This window comes from Loa loa (assembly GCF_000183805.2).
Source record: "Loa loa unplaced genomic scaffold supercont3.1, whole genome shotgun sequence".
NCBI classification, from domain to species: domain Eukaryota; kingdom Metazoa; phylum Nematoda; class Chromadorea; order Rhabditida; family Onchocercidae; genus Loa; species Loa loa.
Window position 1 is genome coordinate 598,566 of NW_018108181.1, and position 10,122 is coordinate 608,687.

Below are 10,122 nucleotides of genomic sequence, written 5' to 3' on the forward strand. Positions count from 1 at the left end.
TATATATATATATATATATATATATATATATATATACGTGTTGAAGTTGCTGGAGAAGAATTGGAGTGGAGCTGTGGTCGAGTGGGATTTGAGGAATGATTAGATGTTGATGCTGCTGTCGGTTGTGGGATTCAAGTATGACAGGAGCCGGTAACAGATGGATAAGCTGAAGTAGCTCTGTGCGTCATACAGATACATACGTACGCATTTGTCGTTAGCATTTTAGGTGTGAAGAAGGAAGGGGCGACCGTTTCGAGAGTGGAAGCAGGGAAGAGGACAACAACTGTCCAGAGCAGGGTACTGCTTCGGGGAGGAAGCCAATTGGAGGGGAGACAACTGTCCCAACCTAGAAACTTCCTCCGTCCGATCTGCTAGTTAACAATCATTCATATCTACACACATCCACGTCCTCTTCCATCCCACCTGTTCCTCGGCTTTCCCTATCTTCGTACTACTTCAAAGTAAGTATGCCAGAGCGAGGCTGTTGTTTACAGTGCTTCAATTACAAAGATCACTGACCCCTAACAACATGCAAAATCAACCTGTCCTTCTAAGGGTTAAAGTGTGTGCTTACACAAATACTAGTGTTACATTAGAAATGTCATAGGTAAACGAATTGATTGAATCAAGTGATTTTGCCTTATCCTGACACCTTCGAAAGGATCAGTGCAAATAGATCTAATTCATAAACCGTCTCCTGCAGGGACACTTCCTGACTTCTCTCCCGTTACTGTAAAAACTCCTCCGGTGGCTGCAACTTGGTGATAGTATTGAAGGGTAGTTTGAAGCACTGTTAATGTGACATCGGGGCAAGAAAAGCTCCCGTTAAACTGCCATGAGCTAGAATTTCATCAGCGCTTGCTTTTCATATTGTTTACGCCATCAACAATGGTCACTTTCCATCGTAGTCTCGCATTTCGGGCATTAAGTTGTCCATTACGATGGACTTGTCTGCCTGACTGACCATGCTTAGGCTCAGTTCCTCCCAGAAATCTACTTTCGTTGCTTCTCCGGTGATGGTGCTGGTGTATAATTGTGTATCTATCTGTCTATCTTTCTCTCTCTCTATATATAGATAGATAGATAGATATTTATTTGTTTATTTAATTAATCACTCAATTTATGTATTTATTCATGTATGTACCATCGTAGAAGTGTCACATCCTTTCCATTTTAATAGGCTGAAAGGAGGACTGATGGAATGAGTTTGTCGGTATGTGTGTGGGTGTTGTTCGTCCGACAAGAAAGGAGAATGGAAGTTACCGTAGGCGAGTTGAAAATGTGCACGAGGAGGGTACAAATCCATGGACATCGTCACCTCACTCGTTGAAATGAGGAAGGCAATGTGACAACAATTACAGCATACCTGTCGCCACTGTCACTAAAGTTCGCTGCCTGCAGATTTCATTTATTCATTGCTGATTTCATTTATTCCTTTCTGTAATCCTGGTGATGTCAATCGTGAAATCTATTTCATTGGTCAGATCAGCTGGATTTTTATATGTTCATACGCAGTTTATGTCAGTTATGAAGTGTTGAAGCTCTGTATGTTAAAAATCACTCTGGTTTTATGAATTTGTTATAATCGTCAAGCAGGTGGATAGTATTACGTAGACTTAAACGGATTGGATTGGTAATTTGCTAAAACATGAACAGTTGAGTCTATATCACTGCAGATATTACTTACTTGGAGTTGTAGGGATGTTGTTTGTATTAAATTTCAAGATCGTATATTTTGAAGACAGCATGCTCGTTTTGGAATGTGCTAAAGATGTTAAAATGTGAAATTAGGAATTGTGGAGAATCTGTATTTTCCATGGTGATTATATTGGATACGTGGCGAGTGTGTACCATGACGTGCTTTCATTACAGTGACAGTATTGCTTTTTGTTATCTTGTAATGGTGTAATTCATTGGGCTATTTGTTTATTCGTCGATCACTTCAAATTTTGATCTGTTCACAATTCCTAAATGATTTTCCTCTAGAGTATAGCATTTTAGATATTATGCTAATTTATATATTCTTTGGTATTATGTTACTGTTGCTAAAGAATTAAGAGATAAGAACTGCTGAATTCTTGCAAGAACGAACGGATTATATCGTTTCGATGTTGCTTTCACCGGCAATGCTGCCTCATCTGAATGCAGCGTTTAGGAATGGTAGTTCGAGAACGCTTGATGTTGAATCCGAACAACCACCCACTACTTCTGGTATTTTCATCCTCTTATTGTATTTTGCCTGATCTTTTAAAAATTTTCAAATTTTTATTTGGTGAATAAAATTCCCAACAAATCAAAAGGATCACTGGGTAACGAGGTCATGGAATGTTGAAGTTGGAATTCAGAGTCATCCGCATCAAGCTGCCACAGCTCTGTAGTTTATTCCAGCTTATTTGTGAAATTTAATGACAGAAGTCTTAGGCTTTACTTCAACTGATTTGTAGAAATGACTTTTGTATTTATGAACGCAATCGAATTCAAGTCAGCTTATTCCCTTTACCCGCCCCTCAGCGTTTAACGGGGACTGGTCATGTGGGAGGATATTGAGCCTTGCTTCCTATTTTAAATAGGAACGAAATTTAACTTGGTAAGGAGCAAAATTTTTAGGGAGAGCTGTAATTGTCGTCCGAATTTCAGAGCACTGAGTATTTTCAAAGTTATCTTCTTCAAGTTTGATAGTTAATTATTAGTCGTATATCTGTTTGCTGCAGGTAATGTTCAAAAACGGATTCAGTGTGGTTTAATAAGTGATTTATCAAGGAGTGGCTTGTCAACGATAGTTAATGCTGATGATATCACGAATGCAGCGGACGCTAGTAATAGTGGTACGGTGGACCAAACCGATCTTATCGAAGCTATTACGTTCGCATCACTTTATGGTTTCCAGGTGCTCGATCCTTTTGTTTTATGTCGGGCTATTTAAACATAATTAAATAGGAGTGTTTGCTTGAATTGTTTTTGAGCCCCATAAGGCACTGCTTATGTTTATTTTGCCTTTAGATGCCTTTAGATGAGTTTTTGACAGGATGTTTGATTAGCCGTTATGACTTGAATAGAAAAAAAATTTAAGCCTGAGAGATTCTCTTAATCAGCTTTCATCATCATTTGTAAACAACATTTCTTCGTGGTGTCATACGGAGTCGTTCTGTTCCGCCTGTGTTTTTCGCTTCATACAAGAGCACTTTTAAAGATCATTTCATTGGAGGATTTATCCAAATTTACTTTGTCTATTATTTGCCTTAGTTTAGTTCCATCGTATTTTATGCCATTTTTTTGTAGGTTCTTGTTGTCAAGTAGATTTTTGTTAGTATTGTGGAACTTTGTTTGCATGATTATGAAAATTTCGTTGTTTTAATAATTTAATAATTATGTTGTTTTATGTAGGCAGTGCCAATACGTATCAAAATATTGTTACACCGTGCATTGTCTACACTGACAAAAAAACGAGCCGAGGCAATCATTCGACGTACTGGTTGGAAAATAGATGATTTTGAGAGAGGATTTATCCAAGAGGTAAGCATATTTGAACTCAATCCTTAACTGGATATCGGACTAATATATGACTTCTTAGTTGTTTAATTTTTATCTTATTCTTTGCTTGTAACCAGGATATTGCCCATGTTTTTTGTTTTATCTAGAGCGTTTGTTGCCCCTTTTATTGTTGTTTTTCTTCTGGAGAGAAAACTTCAAGGTAGGTGTTCAAATCACGTTTGCTCCATTTCTGTACTTTTACACTTTTAAACTTCAACATAATGCATTTTATCTTTTGATATTAACACGCTTTCCCTCTCGTTCACAACAATCAGTATATCAGAATCACTGTATGATTCCAGATGGAGTAATTCTTTCCTAATTTTGTCAGATAAAAGAACAGAGCTTGTAATCCATTTCGTGTAATCTTATAAATTGGAATTCATTTTTCTTCGATTTTTACTACTGTATTTTTTTTTGGCATTAGGGCGTGATTATCAAATCGAAAGTTTAAGACTTTTTTTTTTCAATTCACACCATAATAGTTATATGTTGTGTTTTCACGGTTCCAAAAGCGCGTTAATCTAGTTTTGCAGTTTTTCTTTTTCTTGCAGATAGTTTAGGATTAAGACTGTTATTTATTTTTATTATTCCTTGAAGCTTTTGGGCCATCTGCTTTTGTGATCTGTGCACCAACCTGCTATGAACGGCAAACGTTTTATTTTATTCTCCAATGTTTTTTTCATTACTAGGTGCACATGCTACAATACAGTTTGATATACTGTTAAATGGGTAGTTGCACGTGCATTTCTTAGAAGCTTGAATCCCGGTCAGCTAATCAGCTCGTCATGAAAACTTAGTTGTATTTGAACGTAATAGATAGATTGTAGTGGTGGAGGTTTTCCGGTAATATCATTTGAAAGATACCAAAAAGATATAATGTGCATTGCATACTAATGTTTCATCATCTCAGTTTCAAGCTTACGACTAGTATGTCTCCAATGGAATATGAAAAGGATGTCGTCTTCATAAAGAGAGTTTTCGAAAATAATAGCATTAGATCGATTCCATCAGAAACAGAGAGCATGAAGTGCGAAAGCCTGGTTGTCAAGCGAAATTTTAATCGAAATGTTCTCAGTGATTGTAAGAGGACGAGAACGGCACTGTTGCAAAATACGGTTGCTAAAATATATCCAATAAATGTTCTCATTCGGCTTAACCTCGCGCACTCATACACTGCTGACATTTTTAATCACTTGGTTTACAAGAATAATAGTCTCAGGGAATAGTAGTCGAGAAAAAAGGTTGCTTCTTGTCTGAATTTCGGCGTCGTGGACCAGAATTTTTCTACTAGTCATCTGGAATGCATGGTAATATCAGCTCTATTCTGCTTACTCGTCGATTTATAAAATAGGTTTCCACGTATTAAATCGTTTCAATTTCTTGCAGAAGAAAGTGATGTGTATTTGTCGAATTAGTGAACGAAATAATTACGGACTTTGGATCAGTGTATTACCCTTCACATCTTATCTCACGCTTATTCGATCCAGAAGCGAGCAAGACAGAGTGATCTTTTACTGCGCAAACATCTGCTTTCTTCAATTACACGAAATGAATTGGGGGCAGTCTGAAACCATTCTGTTCGGATTCAGTCACTTATGCTTCGTCTTCGTCTTGTAAGTGTCAATCTATGGATGTTGGCAGTAGTGCGAAGAGTGCTGATAAAATATGGGATGTTATTAGAACCAAATGTAAAAAGCAGATGAATGATTTTGGCGATTAAAGAATTGAAATGATGGCATGCTCAAAGTCAGATTGGAAGCGTCAATCTATGAATGTTGGCAGTAGCATCTTTGCGGAAAATATTGAGAAATAAATATACCGTGTAGTTTCCAATCAGAATTAGAATATAAAAGGTAGCAGAACGATAAAACCGAAGATAACCTTAAAGGATTACTGCTATCTCCGTGAGTACTACTGTGTTGAGGACGACTGAGACTTTATTGCTAACGAATTTAGAAGTTTGTGATAAAGGAAATGAAGGTCCTTGGCTCGAAATTTTGTAGGAAAAAAAATTGTACCTCAAATAAACTGTGTCATCATAGTGACATGAAATGTTTCAGGCATGTAATTTTTAGTTTGACGTTGGATATTGTCTTCGTCTTTGAGTTTCGGTTTTGGATCTTTAAAAATTGAAAATCAGAAGAGCCATAAAGCTGATGCTTTCAAAGATTAGTTCGCTGAGTTAGATAATGTCAACACTCTTTGCGGTTTTAATTCAAGTTTATAATCAAGTGTACAGGCTTTTATCATTCCTGATTGTGCGAAATATGATTTCAGGTGAGACTTTAAAATTTAATAATTGAGCAAACACACATGCAATCTTAATTTTTAAGGAAATATGGTGTAGAAGCAACAATAACGTTCGTTTCCTTGTTGTCTTTTTATCCTGCTATAGGTATTTTTTGGAAACGGCATTTAGATCAAGACGTTGAACCGAACCGAATTGCATACTGCATTTTACGGAAGGATTTATTTTGTAATAATTTTTATCCTGCCGTAGGTATTTTCCTTTCTTCTTTTTGCTTAATTTGTAATATGAACTAATATTGCATCGCCAACTTAATTTGCATAAAATATTGGGTCATGCATGCGTCCTTCGTAATCTTATCTCGGGCATTCTAATTCGACGGTAGGCCTCATTAGGAACATGGAATAAAGCAGTTGTGGTTTTGTAGCATTTTTGGGATGTTGCATGAGATAGATGGGTATGCTTATGTGATATGGACGTGCGTCTTTTGTCGATTAGTCATCTATAAAAGCTTCTGTCGCTTTGTTGGCACTTTTTGACACTCTCTCTAGGGTCCACTGATTTTTGTTGATGCTTTTGCGGTGCTGGTAGTGCTACCCATGCTTTGGTGTGATGACAGATTTGGATGGGTTTTTGTTGGTGAGTGAAAAGTGACCTTGCGAAGCAAACATCTCCCTCGAGACATATTGCTGTTACCAGTAGTTTGTTCCCGCAAATTTTCCCCATCCACTACCCACAATAGCCCTTTTCATCCATCCATCTTTTCATCCCGTTGTCAGTAGACGATGAGCCTGTTCTGTCTTATCTCGGAAAGTGTCGTTCATATAAGATGACTGTTTTACCACTCCTTAATTAAGTAATTTATGTGTTAAAATTTGAAATTTGTGTTGCAAATTCTTCGGGAGCGTTAGCATCAGCAGTTTTAGCTGATGAATTTGCGACTTTTGTAGCCCGACATTCTTGATTATCATAGTTCTACGCTCTCTGTCTCTTTTTGCAAACTGTCATCAAATATATATGCGTGTTTGTATGTGTTGATTCAGCAGCAACGCAGTGCACCCCATAAAAAATTCTTTTCTTACTGGAAAAAAGTGCTGCTTTTAGAATGGTTAAGTGCATAGGTGTCATCCCGAATCATTGCTCCTATTTGATAGTAAATGGCATGCATACCATTTGAGCCATCCCGTTCACCCTTGAAATACTGCTGTAAGGTGTTTTTATCATTTCAAATATTTTGTTGGTTGTTTTTGCTGTTCTTAAGTTAAAATTGTACCCATCATCATTCGTTTTAATCACTGGCCTAGGCATTATCTTCACTTCAGTCCCAGAAGAGTAATAGGTTTGATGAAGTCGAAAGGCGAATAATTCCATCCATTGCGTAACAGCTCGGAATAGCTTCATTGTCGATCCTTTTCGTACCGCTAAAGGCGCGATATCCTGTCTGTTATAGTCAGCTCAGTCTATAAAATCTTCTAAAAATTAATTGAATGAATCACCAGTTAATTAAATGGCGAAAATCTGAGCTTTGTAGCTGCAGCGGCAAAAGGCATGTAACAACCAAGGACTTCCATTTTCATCTTTTAATATTCTTTTTATCTTTAATAACAGAGGATCTCTTTAAAATGTATACTTGTGTTTAGTCCATATTACCGTCATCTATTCAGCATATCTTCGCAAGTTGTTTAACACAAAGGTGTGAAAATTTAGGAGAGAAATAACTTTCTTATGCAAGATTTAGTAGAATAGGAGATCTGAATCAGTAACAGTTTATTAGTATAAAATATAAAGTGTATATAGTGGACCGTTGTTATGAGTTAGTGGCTATTCAACACTAAGAACTATGCAGGATTTCATGTTTTACTGGAGGCAGTGTGGATTTAGGACATATATACAATACCTTGTTTTAAGATCTGTTGATTGTTTGTAACTACATTTTTCCAGTAGCAGTCATTACTCGAGTTTTTTGGTGATTACATAGTTGCACTTCACTTCCCTTGTCTTCTCTTGAGAAACGCCTGTAATTGAAGTAATGCAGCACTCATTGAGTACTCGTTGATCTAGCACTCGTTGATCTTTTCATCTGGACAGTATTGGCTGTTGTGTTCACTGTTCCGTAAGATTGGCGAACAATGAAAAGTTTCAATTGGTTGAGGAGAACCAGTGGATATTAGTGTCTGTGGTGGGTTGTTGTAGACACACTTTGTAGTTCGATGCATATCATACATCATCCACTACCGTATTACCCTTCTCTTTACAATTTCCAAGCGTTTATTTGTGTGTGTCACATTTCATATGGCAGATTAGTGTCTCTCTCTGCTCGTCTACTCATTAGTGTCGCCTTAGCTATATAGGGAATACAGGTGGCACCAGTGACCGTTTATCCGTTGTCGGTTCCACTCAGCATTTTCCACTGAGGACATACTCCGTGAATACTGTTAGCTTTGTATAATTTCACCGCTACCATAGTATGTTGTTTTTTGCTTCTTTCTTCCGTGCTACAATCTCGAAATACTGGGCTTCTAGACGGCCACATATTATATTACAAATCAGGTGGACATTAAGCTTGAATAAGTATTACAATGTTGCCAATTTACAATCGGTCATTAAAGGCATGAAAAAATGTGAGCTGTGACAATAAATATACATTGTAGAGAATGATTAGTTCATTGTGGTAAAAGATCGCCACATAAATAAGAGATTTTGTTTACTCCAGTTTTGTTTTATTTGCGTTTTATTGCAAAAAACCCAAACGGTTTTTTTTTCTGAACAAAAAAGTTGATACGAAATTTATTTCTTCAGAAATAAATTTCTATAAATTTCTCATTCAAAATGTCCAAGTGAATAGAACGTCAATTTTGGTATTTTTTGAAGAAAATGAGTGCAGAAGCAAAAGTAGTAAGAAGAGTTGAGGACATGATGACATCTTCTGACAAGTATTTGTAATTGTGTTTAGGCGAGGGACTGCAATATTTTTTTTTTTACTTTTGGTAAGCGAGAAGGCGTTGATAGTTCATTGATAGCTTGTTGGAGTTTGATGTAGTGTTTTTGAAATCCGAATAGAATAGCATAAAACAGACAAGCAGATAAATGGACAAATACATACCGAATATCTGTTAACTTATCTTACAATTTCTGACTCTTCGTCTTAGCGAAGGCAAAGGAGAGAGGAACATAATTATGTTCTGGATAAATTACTGCTGAGAAGCGAACGTTTCAGTGCTCCCGAAAAACATAAGACAAGATTGAAGCATTTTTGGTTGGGTTCGGATAAGCCTCCTTCAGGGAAAAGGCATGTAATTTCCAGGAACTGGCGACATGAGTGATTTATCGTTCACGCTCTGAAGATGCTATTCTTGGGTGAGGTGACAATATGAACTATGTCTGTGAGGTTTTCGTCATTAAGCTCTGCACCATTTTCAGAACATTATCCATTTTATCTTCACCAGGATCTATTCACTCTCAGAGCTATTGTAGATTTTGGTTGAAAATTTAATTTGAAGTTTGTAAGTGGGTAATTATCCTTTCCTTATCATTTCTGTAAAATCAGAGAGATGCATTTAAGCGCTTAGTAAATGACTATTGGGGTTTCCCACGTTTTAAATTTGTTGATTCAAGATTGTAAGCTGCTTACTCCACTCTTTGGTCGGTAAAGTTCGAATCTCAATTCCAAAATGCGAGGGAAACATGATTAAAAGTTTCTCAGGAAGGAATTTCCTAAAAAGATAGAATATGACACCACTGGAGAAGACACTCAGTTTTAAACTCCGATTTCAAACAGAATGACGATGCTATTCATTTGGATGTGTGGTGTGGACATAGGCTTAAGAAAGAGCTAAGGCTCAAATTAGGTGTCAAGATAAATTGATTCCTTCCTGGAACATGGAGTAATGTCATCAATTTCAATATAACAACAGGAGCGTTGAAATGATCCATGAATTTATACTCTGATATCCGTAAAAGCTCATGAATAGGCCTTTCAATGATGCAATATTTCCTGTTAAAATATACCCCTTAACAGTATAAAGTGAAATATTCGTTAGTAATAGGAAAATGGACTTAAGTGCAATTGCTGCTTTAAATTGTATAGCTAACATGTCCATCTGTTCGAAATCATCAATGAAGCTTTTAAATGAGGAATGAAATGCCGGTAATTGAGAGGGTGAAATATCGATAATTGGGAATTGTTATCCTGTATGACAAAAGAGGAATCATTTCGGGATAGTGTTTTGGAGAAAGGAGTTGAGTTGCTATTAATTGTACTTACAGTATAGTAGGCTGAAGTCTTATTGCTGCCTTATACTAATTTACAAGGACTGTGCTTCGTGTTTTTTTTAATCCTT

At 36.7% G+C, this 10,122-nt stretch overlaps 1 protein-coding gene across 1 annotated transcript in view; it reads left to right on the forward strand.

The window, feature by feature from the left end:
- The first annotated feature begins 1,995 nt into the window (after positions 1–1,995).
- LOAG_16353 (zinc finger protein) overlaps positions 1,996–10,122 on the forward strand; it is a 15,391-nt gene continuing 7,264 nt past the window's right edge. The window contains exons 1-3 of the mRNA XM_020449005.1: positions 1,996–2,211; positions 2,712–2,887; positions 3,385–3,513. Of these exons, the coding sequence (XP_020307551.1) occupies positions 2,109–2,211; positions 2,712–2,887; positions 3,385–3,513 (408 nt within the window). The 5' untranslated portion in view covers positions 1,996–2,108. The remainder of the gene's footprint in view (positions 2,212–2,711; positions 2,888–3,384; positions 3,514–10,122) is intronic.